The 23,870-nt window shown below is 38.7% G+C and overlaps 1 protein-coding gene across 1 annotated transcript in view; it reads left to right on the top strand.

The window, feature by feature from the left end:
* The window catches only part of JAG2 (jagged canonical Notch ligand 2), a 70,321-nt gene that overhangs the window by 24,951 nt on the left and 21,500 nt on the right, over positions 1 to 23,870 (top strand). The window contains exons 3-7 of the mRNA XM_074583793.1: positions 2,783 to 2,837; positions 9,623 to 9,877; positions 10,914 to 10,974; positions 22,129 to 22,259; positions 22,643 to 22,762. Coding sequence (XP_074439894.1) covers positions 2,783 to 2,837; positions 9,623 to 9,877; positions 10,914 to 10,974; positions 22,129 to 22,259; positions 22,643 to 22,762 — 622 coding nt within the window. The remainder of the gene's footprint in view (positions 1 to 2,782; positions 2,838 to 9,622; positions 9,878 to 10,913; positions 10,975 to 22,128; positions 22,260 to 22,642; positions 22,763 to 23,870) is intronic.

The raw sequence follows: 23,870 nt of genomic DNA on the forward strand, positions 1-23,870 counted from the left end.
AATCTGCTTTCAGGTGGAATGGCAGGGAGACATAGTTCACCGATCTGTTCCCTAAGAGAGCAAGTCCAGCTTAAAATTTTCTTCTGCCTTAGCCCGTGTGGGCGGTCAGATGCAACAGCCAGTGTGCAGTAGGAAATATCAGCACTTACATAAGATGAGTAAGTGGACATCTGGAAGCACTTGACCGCTATTTTGTACTTCTAATACAAATCAATGGAACACAGGAAAACTAAGGGATATGCTAGAAGACCAGTTGTTAAAAGCAGGAGAGGTTGATAACAGAGTTCTGGGTCATGCACCAATTTATGTAATTCTGCCTAGGTTTACACTTAATTTTGACACAAAATAAGGAGACTTGCAATTGCCAGAAGGTAATGTTAGGGTGGTGCTTTGGTACTTATTTTCTGATAATATTCACTCTGCATTTATTTTTCAGGTAGTGGTTTAGGAGAGGGGTGGCAGGTAGTGTTTTCAGAATACATTAGGATCCTATCCTGCCTTCCCTAAATGCTGAAATTGGAGGGGAGCAAGGAGAGCAGGGAGTTGGAGAGCGAAGCTACTGAAATCCTCCACTAACGTGTTTTCAAAGAATTTGTGGAGTTTTGAGTTGTGCTGTGTTGTCATACCTCAGAAGCAGAGGCCTTTGCTTTCTCAACTGATGTCTACCAGTTGTCCTTTTCCAAAGGCAGTTCAAGCCCAAGTATGCCTGTGTCCACTTTAGTTACTCCTGAGCTTCCTTTTTCTCTCCTTCCTTGAGTGTAATCTATTTACCACTAAACCTTTATCTGTTTCAGTGACAGAAAATTGTCTTCCCTAGCATTTGTCTGAAACTACAGAAGAAAGCCTTTTTTTTTTTAAAGGCATAGTGGTTTAGGCATAGGTAGAGAAATACACACTCAGTTACTCTGATCCCTTGCTGTAGTCGTGAAGGAACTGAGGAAAGTGCCCTTCTGCTTAGGGTGCTGCACTGATCATAGAATCATAGAATTGTTAGGGTTGGAAGGGACCTTAAAGATCATCTGGTTCCAACCCCCCTGCCATGGGCAGGGACAACTCCCACTAGATCAGGTTGCTCAGAGACCCATCCAGCCTGGCCTTAAAAACTTCCAGGGATGGGGCTTCCACCACCTCTCTGGGCAACCTGTTCCAGTGTCTCACCACCCTCATGGTGGAGAACTTCTTCCTAACATCCAATCTGAATCGACCCATCTCTAGGTTTAATCCATTCCCTCTAGTCCTACCACTACCCAACATCCTAAAAAGTCCCTCACCAGCTTTCTTGTAGGCCCCCTTAAAATACTGGTAGGCCACTATAAGGTCTCCTCGGAGCCTTCTTTTCTCCAGACGGAACAACCCCAACTCTCTCCGTCTGTCCTCATAGGAGAGGTGCTCCAGCCCTCTGATCATCCTCGTGGCCCTTCTCTGGACACGTTCCAGCACATCCATCTTTCTTCTTGTTGCTTCTGCTGCTGCTCTAAAATGGGGAGACCAGTGTTATGATCAACCCTCCTTGGTAGAGAGGTGAGGGACATACAAAGCTCTTAAAAAGTATCTCAAGGCAAAAACATACATCTCATGATGTAACGGTAAAATAGTCTGAAACACCCTATGAAAGATAGCTGAATTCATACATAATCCTCTACCTAAAATGGCGCTATTAATTTCTTGGCTGTACGTCCCTAGGTCCATGTGAATTCATGGATTGTTAGCCTGTGAATTTTGTGCATATTAAGGCTTGGCTCTGCTGTATTTAATGAGCTTCAGGTTTTGGTGTGGCTTGCTTCTAAGCACAAAGATGCATACATGAGGTTTAGGATAGTGGTGCAATAATTCTTTCTCTTCTTGGAGGTTTTTTCCTTGGTTTTAAATGTATGTGAGAATCTCAATGTTAACTTGGACAGGTTGGAAAGTATCAAAGCTGAAGGGTTTGACAGCTATGCTTGTTAAACTCAGAACAGGCAAACATTACGTCTATGCATAAGGTAACTTATTCCTAAATAAGTTTAATATTTGAATATCACCATCCATTCTACAGGTTTGGTCATAAAACTAAGAAAAATGCCTGAAGGCTTGCTTCAGTGAAGTAAAGCTTTCATGTTTTTTCCAAATCATTTTAAAACTGTCTGAAATCATGCTTTTACTCTTTCCTCAGGGGAAGTGTGCTTCCTTTAACAATTATGTTTCTGCTGCATCTTTTGCAGGTCCATTTTTCACACTTCCCCTTTCACGAGAAAGAAGTCTACATTCTTGATAGATTAGATACAGGGTGGATTTTTGTGTTTCTCCTTTAGATACGTTTTTCTAGAAAATGGCAAACAGATCTGTGTTATAGACCTTTTTCTTTTTTTTTTTTTCTTTTTTTCTGTCTTCAGTTGCTTAAGTCCTAAATATTCTAGCTGTTTCCCAGTGTTCAGAACCCCTGACTTCCTTGAAACCTTCTAGGGCTACTTCTGAAAAGGATTTCTGTGGCTAAGCAAAGCTGAGAATTAAATGTAGTAGGAGTAGAATAATAATACTTCAGTCTTTGGTGGGTGAGTGTGTGTGTGTGGGTGTTTGTTTTGCTGTTAGCATGCTTTGCCCCACAATTTTTAATGCTGCTATATTTTATGCTTTTGAGAAGATGCCTTCAAGGGCTTTCACATGACAGCAGAGAAGTGAAATTTTTAACTGCTTTCAGTTGGCTTTCTTGTAGCAACAATATCTGCTTATTCCAAATCACTGTTTGTGCCTGGCATGTAACTGTTTTCTATTACTATCTAACTGGTGTGTTGTTTCTTTTCAGAGATCGTTCACATTAATACTAGAAGCATGGGATTGGGATAATGATACAAAAGCTGGTGAGTATTTATGTAAAAAATGCAGTTTTCACTCACTCTGTGCGGTGTGTATGCAGACTGGGGAGGGGGCGAAATGGTATACTGCTGCAACTAGCCGTCTGTCCAAATCAGTCTGAATGTAAGCCTGCTATCTAAGTAAAGGGCATGTACAAATCCAGGCAGTGAATACTGGGTTAGAAACGGTGAGAAGGTATTACTGATAGGAAAAAGAATGGACAATAGTAAGTGAAGGTTGCAATACATGACTTCTAATAATTAGCTTTAAATATTTAAAAAACACGATAGGCCCTTTTTTTAAAAAAAAAGAAGGAAAAACGTCTGTGCTGTAGAATTACACTTTGAATTCTCCTCGGTTTCCCCATAACCACATTGTGCAATACTTTTCATGATCAGGTAAACAAATAAGCATTCTTGCTCCCCATAAAGAAACCGTGTTTGATGTTTTTTAAGGTGTTCTAAATTATGGTATGGTTCCTTCTCCTCAAGTACTGAAAGTTACCTTCCATTTCCGGTGTGTAAATGCTAGCGCTCAGTATCAGAGCAGGGCTATTGATTTGAAAGAAAGGCAAGATTATTGTATAAGTACTTCAAAATCCTATGAAGGCGCTGGTTGCCATATTGTTGCTAAAGTAGGACTCCAGCGTGAACCTGCTCTTTAGTAGTGGTTTACAAACCTGTCTTAAAACAATCAATGCTTTTGGCTACAAGTGCTAAGTGAACTTCAAATTTCATTGCGGTTAATGATGGACTATTGGACTAGGTAATCTTGGCTGGGATCAATATAGAGGAAGATGAGTGTTTGGACACTAAGTTAGCAAAGGTTTATGTCCCAAATGATCATCAATATCTAATTGTAGGTTCCATTCTCTGCGGCTTCACTGACCATCCTTACAAAGATGCATCGAACATAAAAAGTTGGCAAAGCTCAATTGATGTTAAGGCTATGTTAGAGGTTTATGGTCCTTTTCCTTGAAGATTGTGATCAGTGCCACTTGCATTTTCATGACAGACTTTCCTAACTTAGAGATTTTCCTAACATACTCTGTTTCCAATAATAGACAAAGTAATGATGAGTTATAGTTTGTTCTTGAGCCCTCCCTCTGTTAGAATTAAGCTTCTTTTCTCTTGTTGTTTACCAGCTCCTTCAACCTTTTCTAATAGGTATGTTTTCTTTAGATCTCTAGTAATTCATATTGCTGTAGCCCTTCAGTTGGTCCACAGCCTTCTTGAATGGCAGTTCCAAAAGCTGGACATGATATTCAAAATAAGATCTTGTGTGCTGAGCAGAGTAAGCCCTAATCTTGAATAAGTTTAGATATCTTGCATAGCAACAGATTGGAAGCATCCTCTTGAATGCTTTGTTCAAAAAGCACTACAGAAGTTAATTGCTTTAAATAGTTTCCAGCTTGGGAATAATTTGCCTAGGGGCAGCTAGTACTGTGAATAATGGAATATTCATGCCCTAGTTCTAGATGGCAGATCAGCTTATGAGGTGGTATAGAAGGGGGTGAACATGAAGAGCCTATCCTGCAAAACAGATATGTATGCACTTAAGTGCTGAATTATTTTTTTAATAAGCTACTTAATAAATAATGGTCTTCTAATTTGCTATGTTTATGCTTTAGAATGTGCAGAATCCTCTTGCAAATCTGTAGCTTTAAAATCCATTTTTAAAAAAATACACTTGGTAAGGGGACAGTCACTCTAGGCTTGTGTTAAGTCTTTCTTACATCTTCTAGTTTTTTAACATGCTCTAACAAATCTGTTTACTTGCATTGATGTCACTTTTTTTTCCTGAATTTCAGGACAACAGGATATATAATGTCTCATGGGGGCACAGTGGGCCATCTCCTTAATTTAACAGTTTCCATGAACTACAGGAGTCTATATAAGTGTCAGATTACAGTTTAGCTCTCATGAGAAACTGCTAATAGAAGGTCAACTTCCCTTTAATATAGGCTGCAGGAGAGGTGCTGTTAAGTTGTATTGCATCTGAAACTTAGAAAGCTTGTCATGTGAACTTAGGAAGGCTTTCTTGGCCTGTAATTTGGCAGAAGACTAGCTAAATGCTTGCCTTGGTTAAATGTTTCTGTAGTCTGTTTACTGATTCCATGATAGAGACCTGTTGCTTTGCCGTTCTGTAATTTAGGCTTGTGTATTAGATTTCTAGGGAGAATTCATTAATACTGAAGATTTTGCCTTGTGAATCTGTCAAGATGCAAAGATGCTTCTCTTGTATTTCTGCAAGAATTACTGAACTGCCAAACTGGGACAGCTCAGTAAAAAATCGTATGTAAGAGAATAAGAAAGGGAATATGGCAACTCTTCCAGAGGAGAGACAAACAATATCTGCATGCTGGAGGGGTGAAGAGAGTATCTGTGGAAAGCTGAACTCCCTAACATATCCTGGACACTGAGCTGATCTCTGGATCCGGTTACATGTGTCTTCTGTTGCTACTGTAAGAAAGATTAATCAAAGTAATTGCCAGAGTCTGTTTATAAGCTGATTAATTAGTTCCAAAGTCAGGTTTTGCTTTCCTTTAATAGGGATGAGTAAGGCTGAAAGTTAAATGCAGGTCCTGTGTTCTCACTTAAACTTTCAAGTGGGTATTTAAAAAAAAAAAAAGGCAAAACAAAACACCAACAAAAAAAAGAACAAAAAAACCCAACGAACCCAAACAAAACAACAAACAAACATAAAAAACCCCAAAACCTGGAAAGAGGGGGTTCCAGTGAACAACTTGAAGGTTTTCAAGTGGTTGTCATTCTTCCCTCCGTGTCCTAGCATCCTGTATTCTTCCTTGCACCCATTGAAAGCAAGACGAAGGTTCTCAGAGCAGACCTGTGAAGAACCATCTCAAGAACAAGTCTTCCAGGGCAAGTGTTTCCCCAGTATTCACCTCAAAGTACAAACTCTAAGAGAGGCTTTCAGATCGATTCCTGAACAACTCCTGTGCTTTTTTCCTCCTGGGTGCAGCAGGGTTGTCTCGGAGGGAAGCTTGTGGCAGTATAATGTTACCACTTGTTTGCTTTGTGAGGGTGGAGGAGGGGGAGAGGAAACTGCCTTAGATACAAAGTCACTGGAAAGGTCCTGCTTTCTGTCATCTGTCACAGCGGTTTGTGCTACTTTCCAGGTAAGTCATTTGACTTGGCAAACTTTTAGTTGTATAGCAGAGGTCTTGGCAGCGCCTAACCCAGCACTGCCATTATGAAGCAAGCTGGCATCTTCACATGTGAAGTAACTTTCCATTTCACTACGTGTCTGCTGAGGGGATGCAGTGGTTGCTTTCGTCTTTCATAGTAGTCTGTAGGAGACTAATGTGTCCTTACAGCTTTTTGAAATGGTTGCTTGAAAAAGGCTGAAGACAATGTACTTCCTGAGAAGGGCACCTCCTGTTCCGTTGGGCATGAAGTTCTTATGCCACCATGTGTGTGTTTCCTTGCAAACAGCTACCAGCATCCACTTTTCTATTGCCCTGTGAGTGGCTTGTTGGGAGTGTCTGACCTCTGCTAAAAGTTAGCGTGTTGATGAGCAGTGTTCTTATTTAAGCGTAGTCATGGCTTCTGATTGCACAGTTATGGATAAGGATTCCTTCTTCAGATAAGGACTCCTCTCCCAAAAAGCAGATGCTTAATTAAAGAACCACCTTTTAGCCATCATCGTCTTTCATGCAAACATCTGTACCACTACCTGTTTGTCTAGAGAGACTTGTAGGAAACTTCTTAGTAATCGAGAAGCCCTATTGCTTCTGAGGTGTGTGTGTGGGAGGTTACAATAGTAATACATGCTGCTTTTTTGACCAATGAGCAAACACATTCAGTTATACAGCTCATTGCCTTTACTAAGGGCTAAAAGTAATGCGTGTGAGTTCCTAATGTGAATTTTAATGGTAAACCAGATGTAGGGAGCAAACTAGTCTCATCACAACAGTTAAATGTGAGAGACTGAATATCTTCAGAAACACTTTGGCATTGTGGGGGAGAAAGGGGAACCTTGACAAACACGTTTCTCCCTGTGATTACAGATCTCTTTGGAAGATGCGCTTTCTGTTTGGGATAATTTTTAAATTTGAAGTAAATCAGAATTCTAATACTTAGGTACTTAAGAATTTAGTATTAAAAACTAAATGACTTGGAGCTGATTTCCTGATGCCTTTTGTGGTTCAGGGTAAATAATTTGGCTTTGTTAAGCCCTCCTTTTACTGATATAAGCTAGAGGAAAAGCTCTGAAGACTCAGAATACATTCTATTTCAGAGGAGTCTGTGAAGATAAAGTTTGAGTGTTCAAAAAAAAAAAGCACTATTGGGTTATTTCCCCTATTCTTGACCCCCAGTATCAAGAGGACTGTTCTGCATAGGTATATTTGCAATAGCTGTAGTGCGTGTTCCAGTTATTTAACTTTGATGAATCTGCATTAACCTGAAGATATTTGATAAGATTTTCTTTTTTTACTACGTAAGCCACTCCTTTCAATCGCAGGACCTGTTCTTCAGTCCACTTGATGCACTTTGGGGACACACTTTTATAGCAGTGGCTGTTGCAGCTGTTTTTAATAAGCCTGTGTTGCTTATTGTTGGAAAATATCTCTATAATGCATATTTGCTATTTGTTCAAATTTCTTGACCATCCAATGATTCAGCATTTTTCCTTTATAGTTTTTCATCAAGGTTTTCAGATCAATAGTCATTAGAGAAGAATGAGATTATGGAAGGATATTGAATCTAATCATGAAGCATTTAATGGCGACTGGTAATACGATAGATATCCTGTTCAGTCAAAAATAAACCACAGGCAGTCTTTTCTAGCTTGCAGGTTTCTCGTCCACTCTGCTACTGACCACATGCTGCTGGATGATAGAGGAGCTCATGTACGGGAATTTGAGAGTTAAAGAGCAGAGATAGACTTCAATATGTCTTGTCTAGCTATAAAAGGTTTTATGCAGACTAGTCCTGGCAAGCACGAATTGTAGCCTATACGTGGCAATACTACTTTAATATTAAACAGAGAGATACTTTGAGTCCTTAATAATTGGAGAACCTTTCAGTGCTTAATTAAAACAGCTTTTTAAAGTCCAATATCCCGTAGTTTTAAGAGGAAAGATTTTTATGGTAGAAGCAAGCTTGAAAAAAGATGTTACAATAAAATGCATTGCACACCCCACTGCAGTAGCTTTCCTTTTTCTTTAATGTTGGAGTTGAATAAAAATTGTCGCTTGAGTCCTTTTACGTGCTGAGGGGGAAGTACAGCCTTGGTAACAGATGCACAGGACACCTCTATGCTGTCAGTAACTTACTAGGTGAGAAACAGTCATTCCTTTTGGTTTTATTTTCTAAACTGATTAGGTTAACAAGTTCTATAAGGTAGGTGAAATGTATTTGCAGAAAATGGTAGTTTAGTATTGATTGCTACCCGTTTGGTGTGTTTTGTATAGTTAATAATCTGAAGTTTAGACTCTGTCTCATTACCATTACAACCTCTTGCTGAGTGAAAGTTTTTGGTTCTTCATTTCTTTTAACGTGCATTTTAAAGAATCCTTATTATTTAAAGAAGGTGGACACTGAAGTTTTGAGCTGACAATATTATTAGCTATTTCATAAATGGGTATGAAATTCATGTATACAAGTGGAGCTTCTGTACCTTTTCCTTGCCCTTAAATAGTGCTTGGAGTTCCATCCACAGCTTGCAGTGATCTAGAAAAACTCTTGCAGTAGGATGTTACCAGGTTTGAATAGTGAAAACACTTCAAAACTCTTATCACTGGGGCTACTGTCTAGCCTTAGTGTGTTTTGCTTATTCTTAACATTTACTGAAGCAGTTGTATCATTTCATTGTACTGACTATAATTTCTTCTCATCTTCTAGTACTGAAGCCTCTATACCAAGAATAAAATGGATAAATTCATATTCATAAAATAAAAATACTTTGTGTTGGCCGTTCCATAATCTGATATCCTAAAATCCTCTTTTCCCATGTGACAGCTAATACATTGTGCACATTTGGTCTCAGTTAACGGAGCCTGATAGTAGCAGTGCTGCTGCTTTCTGTGAGGGCAAGGCAGGATGCTTACAGAGTCTATTGCAACAATGATCGCAATTATCAGTAGTTCCACTGGGGATAAGGATAAGCAGGATACAAAGTTGAGAATAGACCCTTGGTAATCCTGGGTTCACTTGTATATTTCTTCACAAAATATCAAATTCTAGCTGCACAAAGTGTTCTATGAAATGGTTGTTAAAGATGATTTACCTTTACTGTAGAGAGAATGATAAAATGGAAAAAAAGCTAGTTTATGTACATAATGCAAGCTATTAGAGCATTTACTATTAGTTAGTAATTTTGCAGCAAATTGAGTATGTCTTTTGCTTTATTTTTAAAATTAAACCTGCACCAGAGAACTTGAATATCTCAGCTACTAGGTTATGCAGATTTTGCAATTTTATAAGAACAAAAAGAGCCTCAGATCAAGATAAAGCTGCTGGTTGTCAGCATGTGGGTGTGGTATGTTTGGCTGCCTTGAAAAATAAGCTATTTCCTATGGATTATGTTCCAGGGTTTTTTAATATTTCCTTTGGGACACTTTTTTAAATTGGCCTTCCTGTAATGAACTTTGCAAGGCAAAGGAAAATTCAGTTATACAGTAGATCTTTATCATCTTAACATTTTCTTTACTAGGTTTTCTCTTAACCAGTTGAATACTTTTGATTTGAATTCATATGCTTTTGTGTGCTATTAACTTATCATCTGAATACTGCCACCTGTTTGGTTTTTTTTTTTTTTAAAAAAGGTGAAGACTTATTAATAGAACGAGTGGCGCATGCTGGCATGATCAACCCAGAAGATCGATGGAAGACACTACAATTTAATGGTCCTGTTGCCCATTTTGAAGTACAAATAAGAGTAAAGTGTGATGAAAACTACTACAGTGCTCTGTGCAATAAATTTTGTGGCCCTCGAGACGATTTTGTTGGTCACTACACATGTGATCAAAATGGAAACAAAGCCTGCATGGAAGGTTGGATGGGAGAAGAATGTAAACAAGGTAGTATTGTTTGCTTCATTTTACATTAGCTCTAATGTGTATCTGTAGTAGGTATAAACTGAAGTAGGTATTTCTGTAGTGTCAGTGCTATGGAGCATTAATTTTAACGCATACATACTTTGTCGTTTGAATGAAAATCTTTGAAAAAAACCATTCTCTGTGAAGAGTGGAGCCCAGGGCAGGATACAGTGTTGCTTGTGGGTTGTGCTATGGGGGCTACACAACAAATTTAGGATTCAAAATAGTGAAACATCTTTTTACTAATTGACTTTATTTGATGGTGGTGTTACTTCAAAGCAAAATGATGTATTGCATTTGTTAAGGTAAGATATTATTGAATAGTCTTGATATTGGTAATACTGTAGACCTTTAATCCTGTAAAAATGCCCTCATAACTCTATTTTTGCAAATGAAAAAGTTCTAAGTGTAGCATACGCAAAGCTGAAAACTTTTTTATAGCTCTTAACGTGAGCAGAAATTCAAGTGTAGCCATCTTTTTTATTATACCACTCAATCAGATCTCTTTGCATTTTGCCTTCAGTCTCAACGAGTAATTAGTGCTAAAATTGCTTGACATACTCTTCTCTCTGAGGGCTTCTTGTTTTTGTTTTCTGTTCCTTTTCAGTAAAACCCCCGTTAATGAGAGGGGAGACCATTTTAGGGCTTACTCAAGGTCACGTGTATCTTTTGAAGCTTGGGATTTCCGGCATAATACTGGTCTAACACCAGGTTTAAAAAAAACCCCTGTATTTGAGAAATGTTTCAGTGCAGACATTCTTGCTGCAGCCGTATTTGTTAGCAACTTTTTCAAGGAGTTACCTTAAGTTATTTTTCAAACAGTTGTAATGGGGCTGTGTTTTGTGAAATAGCTAAGTGGAAGCAACAATTCTTGGAACATGACAAAAGACAGTCTGCTTTGCACAAGCAACAAATAGGCTAAATGACAGAAGCCCTGGCTAAAGAGTTCCAGATTGCTGCTGTACTAATGGATTACCTTGCTGCCCAGACTGATGCCTAAACCTTTTTCTATTTACAGCTGTATGTAAACAAGGATGTAATTTGCTCCATGGAGGCTGCAGTACACCTGGGGAATGCAAGTAAGTCTGCATGCTTGAATATCTTTTTTTATGAGTGCTGATCTTTCTGGTATTTTCTGTGTATGTTGCTACTTTTAAAAAGTCTACTTCAAAATGAAAGAAAAAAAAGTATACAATTGTATGGATGAAAATGGATCTGAGGTAGATTTCACATGTGTAAGAACTGCATATAATTCATATTGTTTTGCAGTCCTATTCTATTCTTTTGCGTGTACAGGACTGAAAAGATTTGCTTCATGTAATCCAAAACTATGCCTTTATCAAATGAGAATAATCTTTTTTTTTTCTTTCTTTCCAAAATTCTTAGAGGCTTTGATCTCTATGTACTATCTGCTCCCCTCAAATAAAAAAGGGAGCTTGCTCGTTGGACTGTTATGATTAGGAAATGCTCACAGTGCTAGACACTCTATATACTTGATCACCGAAATATAGTAAACTTAGCTTTTCCAATAAAAAAGGGGTTTGTTGGTAGTAATGGAGATAACAGTAGCAACCCCAACTTAAACTTTCTACCCCAAGTGAATGATTTGTGGCCCCTAAATCTGAGAGAACAGTCTGAAATGTTCCCTTAACTTTGTGATGAAACCTAAATAGCCTTTCTGGTAGCAAGAGGAGTTGATTGTTTCCTTGTAAAAGTTCAGGCATCCAACACAGTAGGTCAAGGGGAAATGGGTGCTATTTTTACACTGACTGTTGAAGAAATGAGACAGGTATACTTGTGAGTTTGGGATCCTGTATAAGTTTTTGAGTTTATTTATGGTCAGAGTTGTATGTGTCATTTTAAGAGTGGATTTGTGCAGTGGTTCCTTTGTAAGCTGTATTGAATCTGGTTGCTTGGAATGATGCGAAGCTGAACTGGCTGCCAGAACCCCTGAGAGCTGACAAATACCATTTGTGGCAAGCTGTGATAGTTTAAGGCAATTCTGCTTCATCATCCTACTAGTAACTACTACAAGCATCATGTAAGTGGCAGGAATGGGATGCAGGTTGCTTAACTTTGGGCTTAGAGCTAAGCTGGGGTTGAAGTGCCAGTTTGTGAGCTGTGGCAGCTGACATGCAAACAATTCTCATCCTGTTGAGAAGCCTGAAGTTTCTGACAGTGCAAGTATGGCAGATAACAAAGTCAGTCCTATATCATTGCACCACAAGGTGGTTTTTTACCACCCTGAAACTTCCATCAGGTGCTGTTGACTTGTAGATTTGCTGTGTTGTAGCTCTGAAATCTGACTGAAAACTGTGAATTCCTGTGTATGAAGTGCACTGTTTCAGTGCATGTACAGTTTCACTTCTGAAGAGCTCTAACACCTCCCTTATTTTTTTTTTTCCAAGGCAGATGTTTAAACCATGGCTTCATTTCTGTAAGAAGGAATACTTCTATTTAATGTTGTTTGTGATCTTTTCTTATCATTAAATATTCTGCTTGTGATTTCAAGTATTGTGTGTCCGTACTGCTGTTGGTGAGTTGTTTGGGTTTTTTTAGATTAGAAGTAGAGATTGTGGTTGAGAGCTGGGCCAGTATCACTTCTACCTGAGTAAGAAGTGCTCCTTCCCTCGAGCCTTCCAAGGGCACATTTCCCCATAGGTTCTCAAAACCTACTCTAATGAATTTTCATTCATGTAAGGCTTTCTGGAGTCCTGTAGATATCAAAGGAGTGTCCTAGGGACCTGTGAACGTTTCCTTTTTGAATGCAAGGAGCATTTGAATAAAGGTGAAAAAGCATCAGGCTTAAGCAAATGCAAAGCAGTACCCTTTTTTGGGCAGGGTGAGAGGGGCTGGTGCGCTGTCGTGGTTTGGGCTGGGCTGGCCACTTTAGCTGAAAAGCAAAATTACTGAACAGAAAATAGGTTGTTTTATCTCAAACCAGGACACCTGTTTAGCTTTCATTTCTCTGTGATACCAGCTGTATCTGGGAAAACAAAAGTTGCGGAGGAGGAGGAAGCTTTAAAGAAGGGAATACAAAACCTTTGAAGATGGGGGGCTGGTGGTTATGGTACCTTTTTTTAGGTGCCTGTTGATAGTCTCATGCGAGCAAAGCTTTTCCTTACAGCATGTCGCTGATGTGAAGAAGCATCTAATGATGTAAGTCTAGGTACCCCCTTCTAACCTGCCCAGCTAAATAAAGCTCACAAAAATAACACTGAGTCTATTGAAGCACTCTGACCAGAAATCTCACTATTTTGTTGGATGGATTCTCTCATCTGAAAAAAAGTACTGGGGGAAGGAATAAGGACGTAATGTTTCAGATGGATTGTATGCCATTTGCCTTGTTTCTTAACAACTGTCTGCTGAATTGCTAGATCTGGTCAGCAGGTTAAAGGAAAAGAATAGCCTTTCTATGTATGGCCACTCTGCAGAAGGTTCTTGGCTACGTCTTTAAATATGATTTCGTAGCTTGAACTTGTTCACACAGTTGTCTTTAGCTTATATTCTGTAGTAGTTATTAGGCTACATTGGAAACGTTGCTTTTAACCCAAATGGGTAATACTTGCTGTAGAAAAATGATGCTGAACTAAAAATAAGCAAGTCTTACAGACATGACCTTTATCTTCAGCAGTACAAAGGAAGCTGTTATTTAAAAGAAACTGCTATGTTTGGTGCTATTGAATTATAATCTAGATTCCTTCATACTGGTTTTTGGACAGTTGCCACTGTCATTTAACAGGTGAAAACAATGTCCTTTTTTTAATTCAGAAAGAAAATGAAAATGTGAGAAAAACATGGGTGTGAGACGTATGGAAATCTGGTGCCAATAGCTACTTGGTTGCCAAAATCTGCAGTGTCATTTATAAATAGAAAAGTTGGAAAAAGGTTTCTATCTTGAACTTGTATGAACATGCAGGTAACTTAACCAATGGCTCTGAGGCTTCAGCCTAACTCTCATAGCAAGGATCTACCCTCCGTGCTTTGATTTTCCAAAGTAATTTAGATCTGTTCTTGGATTAAATGTTATACTAAAAATGGATCTTAAAAGTAGCTAAGTGACTGCAGACTGTTAGTAAAGGATATGCCATTAGCTGTAACTGTACGTCATCTGTTGGGCAAGTTCGTGTACCCCTTGTTTTGAGGAAGTTAGTGTTACGATGTTTGCCATTTATTTTGTTGAGCTTTCACCAAACAATTGGAAAATAAGTAGGGGATGACCTGATGTCTCAAAATGACCTAATGTCAGAAATGATTTTGTGGTATGGCTGGTGGTAAGTGATAGGTTTTTGTCATTCTGGAGGCAGTTCAGAAAAAGTAGTAACTTACTAACGAGCAAAATTACATCCTTGAGGAAAGCAAAAGCAACTTAGCTGGCTCTTGCAAAGATAGGAAATTGCAATCTTCTTAAAATTAAAAAAAAAAAAATCCCACCCAAAACAAAACAACCTATATCTAGACTCAAAGTGTTTGGCTGTAATATATTTATTTTTTTCCTAGCCTGCTGTGTCAGACTAAATAGTCTTATTGATTGACTTCACCAGCCGATATTAGTAGGAGGGATTGTCAAAGAAGCAACACTGCCAAGCCATGATGATTGGTGCTTTTTGTATGTTTTTGCATCATTTGAAGTACTTTGTTAAATTTCATTAAAATGTTTGGAGATGAATAAAGTTGGACCTAACAGCTTATAACTGGCTTAGGCTCAATCACCGTATGAAATTATCAAAGTGAACATAGAGAAACTAAAAGTGACGGTCTCCTTCCTTGATGAAAACTGCTGGCTTGAGTATGTTTGGTACCACTCACAAACCATGGTTTTGAGGTTTAATGGCTTAATCTTTCACTTCCTTGTGATCTAGAGTGGTCTAGACTTGGCAGAAGCCCAGATATGGCTCATATGCCTCATATCTGGGCTACGTTGTCATATTCCTGCCAGGATGGTGGTATTTTCAGAAATCTTTGTACTTTTCCTGTTGCCTTTGAATGCTTCAATTTCTATTTTCAAAGCAAAACAAAAGGGGCCAAATCCCTAATACTGTTCAGTTTGTGTTCAGTTTCTGGAGCTCTGCTAGGACCTAGGTTATGTCCTGGGAAATGCAAGTCTTACTTCACACAACTGTGATACAAAAAATTTCTTTAGAATATATAGACTAGCTGAAAGGAATTAGAAATGGGATCATTAATAGTACTTTAATGCGAATTTGTGCAAGGTGAATAAAGCAAGCATATGGTTTTTAAAACTTTTTAAGTAACTTTAAGTAAATTAATTGTTTAATCTGTGTACTTTGAACTGTCTTACTCTAGAATTACTTTTGAACTACATGTGACAAAATTTTGGTTTTACAATGTTTGTGACTTTTGTTTTTATTTAATCACAAGTCTCATGTTTCTCAAAGTTCTTGTCCAGCACCATACCTTTTGTAGTCCTTGTATTCCGTTTCCATCCTGCTTGTGAGGCTAACTTCTTGCGTTCAGCAGTGCTTGCAGGTGCTGTATGCCTCTCCCAAGGGATTTTGCTCCCTCTTACTGTCACTGTTAGGGCCAGAACATGCTCAACTATTATTCAGTACTTTCTTTACAGAGATGCAGGAACAAAAGCCTGAGCTGCAAAATGAGATACGAGTACCTGGAGTGTTGTGGGTGTAATGGTGTTCTAGAGATCCTTTGTTAAAAGTTAAAGGCTTGCATAGTCTTCTTGTCCTTTTCAGTAGGAGGCCTACCAATATCACTAATCTCTTGCTTGTGTTTTTGTGACAAGTTGGGTGAATAACGTGGTTACCATCAACATTTGGGAACTCTGACTAAGCTTTGAGGAAGGGGAAAAAAAAAAAGGCAGCTGGATTCTTGTAAACTTGTTCTTGGGTACAAGGAGATCTGGTGAGGCATCTCAAAGCAGATTGTTATTGAAGGACTGTAGAGAACTAACAAAAGGTCTTAGAGGACTGAAAAAAAGTAGTAACTACAATGCCAGCTTCCAAAAATGGGGAGAAAGTAAGAGATGGGAACCTTCCATACTAGCTAGATCAGATAGAAATCTCAAAAGAACACTGAAACAGGTATACCATTTCTAAATATCTAGAAAATGCTCACAGATGAGTTATTGGCTAAGCAGGACTTGTCAAGAGCAGATGATAAATGATATGGCTTCCTTCCCCAACTGTTCCAGAATGGAATTATGAGAAATCTCATAAGCTGTCAAATTTGGAGAAATCTCATAAGCTGCTCTGAACAGTAAACTAGAAAGTCTTGTTTGAGCAGTGTGCTAGCTGCTGTGGCATCTGGCCGTTTCAGTTCCTGCAACTTGGACTAGCTGTGGTCCCTAAAGCGCATAGGGCTATTGTTTGGCCCTGCAGGAATGCATTCGGTACCCCTACCTGGACACCTTCTCCTGTCTCCTCTCTGATGCAAGGTATTGTATCACAACTTGAGTTTCAAAAAACTTGCAAAATTATTACAATTGCTCTGTGTCTCATCATATAAACTCTCTTGCCTGTTATCATAACCAGTATGCTTTTATTATTTTTATTTTTTTTTTACGTCGAAGTGGTAAGCCTCCTGGGATTGTTGGCACATGTTTTACAAGTAGACGTATTAAGTTAAACAGAAAAGAATCCCATGTTTTCTTTCTTTATTGGTTAGGGAACTGAGGCATACTCTGCTCTCGCTTCCTTGGATCGTTAGTGGGTAGAAAGGCACAGAATATATCCTAAAGTTGGATGCTGCTTCCAGGAGAATGTGAGCCGGTGTGCAGGAACTAATAACATGTAGTACTCTAACCTGTGTCTACAATAGTAGGTAGTGCTGACAAATTAGAACAGTAGACCAAAGCAACGTTGAGAACACAATATCCATACTAAAAACACTTCATTTTTTTTAATTTTAGACTAACGCTAGTATGGTCTTGTGGACTAGCTGTTTGCAGCTGGAACACATTAGGTGTGCTCCTGGCATACATTGTCTTACATGGCCTTAGCTTAACCTAAAAGGAGGTCCCGTTCCTTTGTTCCAGAACAGCTCTGTGATGTGAACCAGCACACCATCAACAGGAATGATCAGGCAGTTCACTTAAAAAGTGTGCTACTGGTGGGAAGTAATGCAAATATAGAAACAGCCCCTTACTGCAAGTTAACTGAGCAGCCTTTCCCCGTATGTTCTGGGTAAACAATTCTTAACCATCCCCTCTATCAGCTCCTTCACAAAACTCTAAAGTACTGCAGTGAGAATGCTAGCTTTCAATGACTTCCTTTATCAGGGGAGGAAAAAAAGTGTGTAGGGAGAGGTTTGTATCTTTTGGTCTAACAAGAATGCTCAGGGTGAGAGGAAAAGACAACAAGCTTTCAGGTAATTAAATTACTTGTGTTCATTAATGAGCATCTTTTCCTTCCCTATTCACAAAACCATTATGCCTTTTTCAAAGGTAGGAAAGTGGAGAAAGGACTTCTGTGAGAAATCCTTAGTGAGTACCGTACTAGCTATAACATTGAATCCGGATGCTTAGAGTTGTAAGATCTCCTAACAGCTAGACCATATTGCTGCCTGCTATGCAACAATTAATCTCTTAAAAGATTAAACAGACTTTCTTATAGTTATTTTAAGTAAATAACTAATATAAAGCTATTGTTCTGGCCTATGCAACACCATCCTGTTCACGTCATTAGAAAATTTAGTGGTTTTCCATTTAAGAGGGTTATTTCTCCCCCACCCCTGAATGATGCATTTTGCTTCTGCTCTTAATGTCACTGTTTTGCTTCGTTTTCCTGTGTTGAGTGTTTTGGCCACAGCTTCCAATTGAAATATGAGTGGGAGAAGCTCTCTCCAAAAAGCCTGGTTAAAAAATGACATGTAAATATAGCACACTTCAGCTTTTTTAAGATGGATGTGCAAGATACCAGAAAGGTGTAACCTGTCATAATTTAAAGGCCTGTACTGCATTGACTATGTCATTCCTAGGATTTTTTCAATTTATTTTTAGGTCCCATATTTTGACTTAGAGTTGAGAAGTAGTTTGGGTTTTATTTCCTTCACATTGATGGTTTAGGTGTACTTGTGCTTAGGTGCTGACAAAGCTCTGTAGCTAGGTGTAGAACAGAATTTATTTAGTTATCCTCTCATTCTCGTGTATTACAAGCCTTTTTGTAAGGTTAACCAGAGTAGATCTGAGATTGAGTGAGACCTGCAGTATGAAGTTTGTCAGGTGAACTTCCTGCACAGAAAGTTCAGGATTCTCAAATAACCAGAAGTGATTAACTAGGACAATAAACCATGTGTGAAGATAGTATAAAACAGCTGAGTTAATATTGATGGTTAAGAGCACCCTAGCTTTTTGGTATGTAACAGGCGTCTTCCTTTTGAATAAGCATGAGTTAATCATGCAAGGTGCTGAGGGACCATGGTTTACAGGCCGTCAGGATTTGAGTACATCTCTTCACCTTTCCACATCACTTCCATAACTGCCATTGTAGGATTTATCATAAAATCATGGAGTTTGGAAAGTCCCACCTCCTGCCCAAAGTAGGTCTAGTTAGACCAGATTGCTCAGGGCCTTACAAAGTATCTGTTTACATACAGCAACATGGGATCTTCTGAACACCAGAAATGCTCAATTTAAACCTCGCTTTCACTAAATAAATGTGACACAAACATCCTCAGAGGAAAGCAAAGATCAGTATTCGGTGTTTTCCTTACTTAAAACTGTTTCAGAAGAACATTGGGAAAGCATAGTTCTGTAGGAAAAAAAAAATAACCTCAATTTTATTGAACTTGACCAGTTAGGTTTTTTAATAGCCCCAGAGAAAGCAAAAAAACCCCAAATCTTCTATTTCTTTCTCCTTTCCCCATCTCACCTCCTGGCTCCTGCTTCTGAGTGCATAGGTGTCTTTGAACAGTGCGGAATGGTGTGTGCTTTCTGCAGGATTCCTTGGTACTAAATTAAATACTTTAAACACATTGAGACTTACTGTAGAAGGCCTTTCTTCCTTGTGCTGGATTTAGCTGTTTGAAGGCCCGCTTGCTTATTGTAACCATGTATAGACTATGAGTTGAATTATTGTGGCTTTATCTACTTGTCAATGACAATAGTATTTTTTCCTGCACTGTTGCAGTTTCTCTAATCTCAAGACTGAAATGTTATCTAGAAGCTTTGCTAATGTTAACTCCTGCCACCTCCCCTTCCTCCAGCCTTGTATTTAAATTCTCATTTTCTATTGCCACGAGACTCCCACCTATGGAAAATGGAAGCTGTGAAGCAAGTCAGTAGAATTATCAGGATCTTTTCTGCTTGTTTTTAGTTTTAAGATAACTAGCAATTGTTCTTCTATTCCTATTGCACTCTCTCTCTGTTAATCCTGACCTGAAGGGAGGCTTTGGTCTGGGAGCAGATGCCTGTACTTCAGCCTTCCATCAGGAAGTTACTAAACTGTAGCAGTCTATTTATGGTAGCTTCTTTTGTACTGCTAATAACCCAGCAAGGGCTGAGATTAAGCCATCTCGGATTGTTTTGCGCGCATTTAGTTGTAAAGGCAAGTTAAAGCCGATGAAGTCAGCAGAGGGGAAGGACAAAGGAAGTAGAATCTTGATTCCAATAAGAATTTTCTTTGTCTGTTAAACAATGGGAATCCTTATGATTCTCTAATATTTATTTATTTATTTATTCAGATGTGAAAAATTTAGGATTGCAGGAATTTCCAACAGATTATCCTCAACTGGAGGGGCAGAGAAGTAGTAACTTTAGCCCACCGTTAACCAGACTAGCAGTTTACTTTTGGCTTTTATACAAGTGGTTGTCATTTGAAAATGAATTCTGGGAGGGTTTTTTGTTTTGGTTTGTTGGGTCTTTTTTATAGATGATGTTGCTTTTATATCTGTACCTTTTGGGCTTCTCGTAGTGGATCATTAAACTTTTTTCATCTTTGTGTTGTGGCTTGGTATTTTTGTTATAAATTACAACATTCCTATTTCTGAATTGATTTCACTTTATTGATCACATCTTGCTCTAGGGGTGAGCTGAGATCTGTGTAAACATTATCTTTAGAAGGAAGTGGGATTAAAGCTGCTCTAGCACCTGCTAATGTAGGATGCGACCAGACTTCCTGTTCAAGAGGAAATCCTAATTTACTCTTCCTTGTAAACTGAAGGCTGATCAACTTACCACATAGTAACCTTTTGACTTGTAAACACTGTGTTCCTTTGGGCTGCTTTTAGCCTCTAGAAATTATTTTCCCTCGGGCTTGATGGTAACTTTAATGGTAAACTTTGACTCTATTGAATATCATGAAAAAGCAGCAACCCTTTTCTAGTGAACTAATTTTAATGCAGTCAAGCATATCTACAAACTCAAGTAGGTGCTTAAGATGCCTTCAAGTTCTAAGAAGGTGGCTGTATTTTTCTTTACACTCTTAATCACCAGTGCAGTGTTAAACAAAGAAACTTGTTATCCATTGGGTATCAAAAACAAATTGAGCTATTGTGATTATTTGCTTTGTGATGCAGACTTTCACCCCTTGCAAATGGTTGTTGTGTTGTGGGTGGGGAGTTGGCTCTGGCTAGGATAGTCATGGTGAATCACTGGCAGTAGTGGCATGGATGAAGATTTGGGTTGGGGCCAGTAAAGTGAGTTACAGTACTTTTTTTTAATTGTTTATTACCAGCCCCTGAAAAGATTTTTCTGTCCTTGAGGAGGAAGGAAGAGATCAAATTTAGCAGGAGCAGTATTTGTTTCCTCTTACTGCTAATACAGCAAAAGAAAGCTGCTTCTGAAATACGTATGTTCTCCAGGCTTCTGACAGCCTTGCTTCAATGAGTGATGGGAGGCTTCTGGACTAGGTACACAGCTGAGGATCTCCGTAGGGATCCCACAACAGGGAGGTTTTGAATGAGGAGCAGCTACTGGGACTCAGAGAGATCTGCATCTAGATTCCTTCTGCCTATGTAAATAGTAGCAATTTAAAAATGCTGACAGCATAACCTGTTCTGTTCTTCTGGGGACTGATACAGCTTACTGAAATGGTGGAGGTGGGTTGATTCACAAGGAACCAAGACTCCTCGTTTATACCTCTTTTCCTTGTCTTCTCTTACCACGCCCCAATGACTTAAGAATTTATTTTCTGTTCTTTTATGTTGTTCAAAGCATGTTGATAATAGAAAGGAGGTGTTAAATCTGAAAAAGTACAATTTCCTTTCTTATGCTTTTTTTCCCCCCTAGGCATTAGGGCTCCACTGGTATTCGTGTGCCCATTCACTGTGTTTTTAAGTGTCTCTCTGCTAGTATGGCTCTTAAGTTGTTTATAAGAAATACTCTTAAAATAACAGGCAGAATGTTTTCTTGTTGGCCCAAAAGAGCAACCTTACTATTTCTTTTTGATTAAAATGTGTATGAAGTTTAAGGTTGTTTTTTTAAAAAACAAAACAAAAAAACCCACTAGCCTATGTCCTTTTCTTTTTCTTTTTTCTGAAGTTCAGACTTTTAACGCTTTTCCTGTAGAATAAGCAGTTGCTTTTGTTAGCAGAATTCTGCTACAGATAACATAAATATATTGGTCCCTGAAGAAATCTTCTGACAAAATTTCAACTCTGCTTAAAAAAAATGAATTATTAATGTTTTTTGTTTCTATTCTCTCTCCTCCTTTCTCCAAAGAGCACCCTTTTCATGATGTCACTAGAGAACACTGAGGATATAATAGAATAAATCTGTAAAAAGGGTTCTCTTGAGACACTAAGTCCCGAGAAAATTGACAAGACAGCTGCATCTCTGACTGCCCTGATCTTTCAAGACTGTAGCACTCCAGAACAAACTATCTAATATCTTGAAAGCTATCTTCATAGAGAGAAAAATGCTATGGTGCTTGATGCAGTAAGCCAGTGGTCTCCTTTTGAAAAGTAATTTCAACTCTGTTATACCAATCACAATTTTTATCCTAGTGTGAGATGACTACTTGAAGATGGGGACTTTTTGTGAAAGAACAACTGATTTACGTACAGTTCTCATAATGCATAGTGTGTGGTGGTGTTTGTTGCCATGGTGTGTAATATGGTTGAGCAAGATGAGTTCCAGTAAGGATGTTCAACAGAACTAGTATGTCCCTTCTAAACAGGAGAAATAAAGTTTTGCTATTTGTTGCGCATTGAACATTGACCTTGTTCTTGAGAATGGTAAGTGTAGCGTTCTAAATACCTGTAATGCTGACAATTAAGCATCATGTTGCTAACTCTTAACATGTGAACTTACATCTTAGGTGTCATTATGGTTGGCAAGGACAGTTCTGTGATGAGTGTGTCCGCTACCCAGGCTGTGCTCATGGGAGCTGTAATGAACCATGGCAGTGTAATTGTGAAACCAACTGGGGTGGCCTGCTCTGTAACAAAGGTACTTAACATTAATGTACAGGAAAAATAAGTAAAGTTGCATGATTAACTGATAACTCATTAACCATTTTTTTCCTGTTCGTGTGCAACTACCTGAGTATTTCTGTGCCTGATTCTTTTATGACAGGTGGTGCCTAAACATCATAAGTATAGGCAGTTTAAGACAAAAGGCTTGGTATGGTCCTGATTTTCCTAACTCATGCTGTTGTCTCTTGTTCATCCTTCCGTGTTCTGTGGATAGGAATGAGATAGCAGGCTAGCTAATGGAATACGGGGGTGATATGGGTGAATGACGTTAAAGCTAGAAAGGCATCTGTATGTCTGACTACGGATTAAAATGGTGAGATTTGTATTCCTTGTCAATTGACACCTTTCTCTGTCCAGATCTGAATTACTGTGGAAATCACCATCCCTGCCTGAACGGTGGAACCTGTATGAATACTGAACCAGATGAATATCGCTGTGCTTGCCCAGATGGCTACTCTGGAAAGAACTGCGAAATTGGTACGTCTGGATATTGCACGTATCTTCAGTAATCTGAGACTGTTTTAGGCATGGCTATGTTCTAGTTGGCCAGGTGGCATTTCTATACGCTCATTGTTGCTGCTTTTTTTTTTTTTTTGGTGTAGAGTGGAGGGCCTGTTTTCTCCTTTCCAAAAGCTAGCTTGGTTTCTGAGAAAGGGAAGTGTGATAAGTGATGATGTGCAACTTGTCCTTTCAACTTGATTGTTACTTTGTGTGATAGTGGGGATGTGCCAGCTCAGTCACTCTTTGTTTAGTGGCTTAGGCTGGCTATTCAAAAAAAACACTGAAGGTAACAAAAGTGCTGCAACATTTTCCCTTGGATTTAGATAAGACTGAGTATATGTCTTCCCTTTAGCTCCCATGCAATTGGGCTATAGTCTCATGGAACTGCAGCCTTTCCTTGTTATCTTTCTCCCTGCTACCTGTTTTCTCGTCTTCTGGCTTGCTTGTAAACATGCATCTTTGACAACCTGGTGACTAAGGAAGGTGGTAGTAATGGACACCTCAATTTTAACCATGGAGTGGGGCTTGGCCCAATTTTTAGCTGCCTGAACGTGTTGACTACCCTTTTTGATCAGCTGAAACTTGATTTTTAAAATCATCTTTTAACGTGTGACTTGTAATACATTTGGGTTAATGACGCAGATGTTAACTACTATGGAAATGTGTTCAAGCCCTCTTACAGAGTCACCTTGAGCAGTCTAAATGAAAAGTTAAGTGTAATCCCTGTTCCCATTGGTGAAATGGATGAAAGCATTTAAACTATATTTCTGATGAAGTATGCCTTCTTGACTAGAGTTTTAACAGATCTGTGTCTGTCCAACATGAAAAACTGCTTCCTATCTCAACCACGCTACAAAGAGAGCATATAGCTTTTTTCATGTATATCTGTGTATGTGTTACACAAAGACCAAAATTTTAATGTACTGGAGACTATTTTGGTATTTGGAGACTTTTTCTGACTATTCTGTCTCTGGAGATAAAACGGCAGGTGTGCAATTTCTATTTCTTTCCTATTTTGCTGTAAAGATGTGATTTTTGGAGAAAAAAAAGAAAACTTTTGAACTTTTGGTTCAACTTTTTCACC

This window comes from Larus michahellis, chromosome 4 (genome assembly GCF_964199755.1).
Source record: "Larus michahellis chromosome 4, bLarMic1.1, whole genome shotgun sequence".
Classification (NCBI taxonomy): Eukaryota; Metazoa; Chordata; class Aves; order Charadriiformes; family Laridae; genus Larus; species Larus michahellis.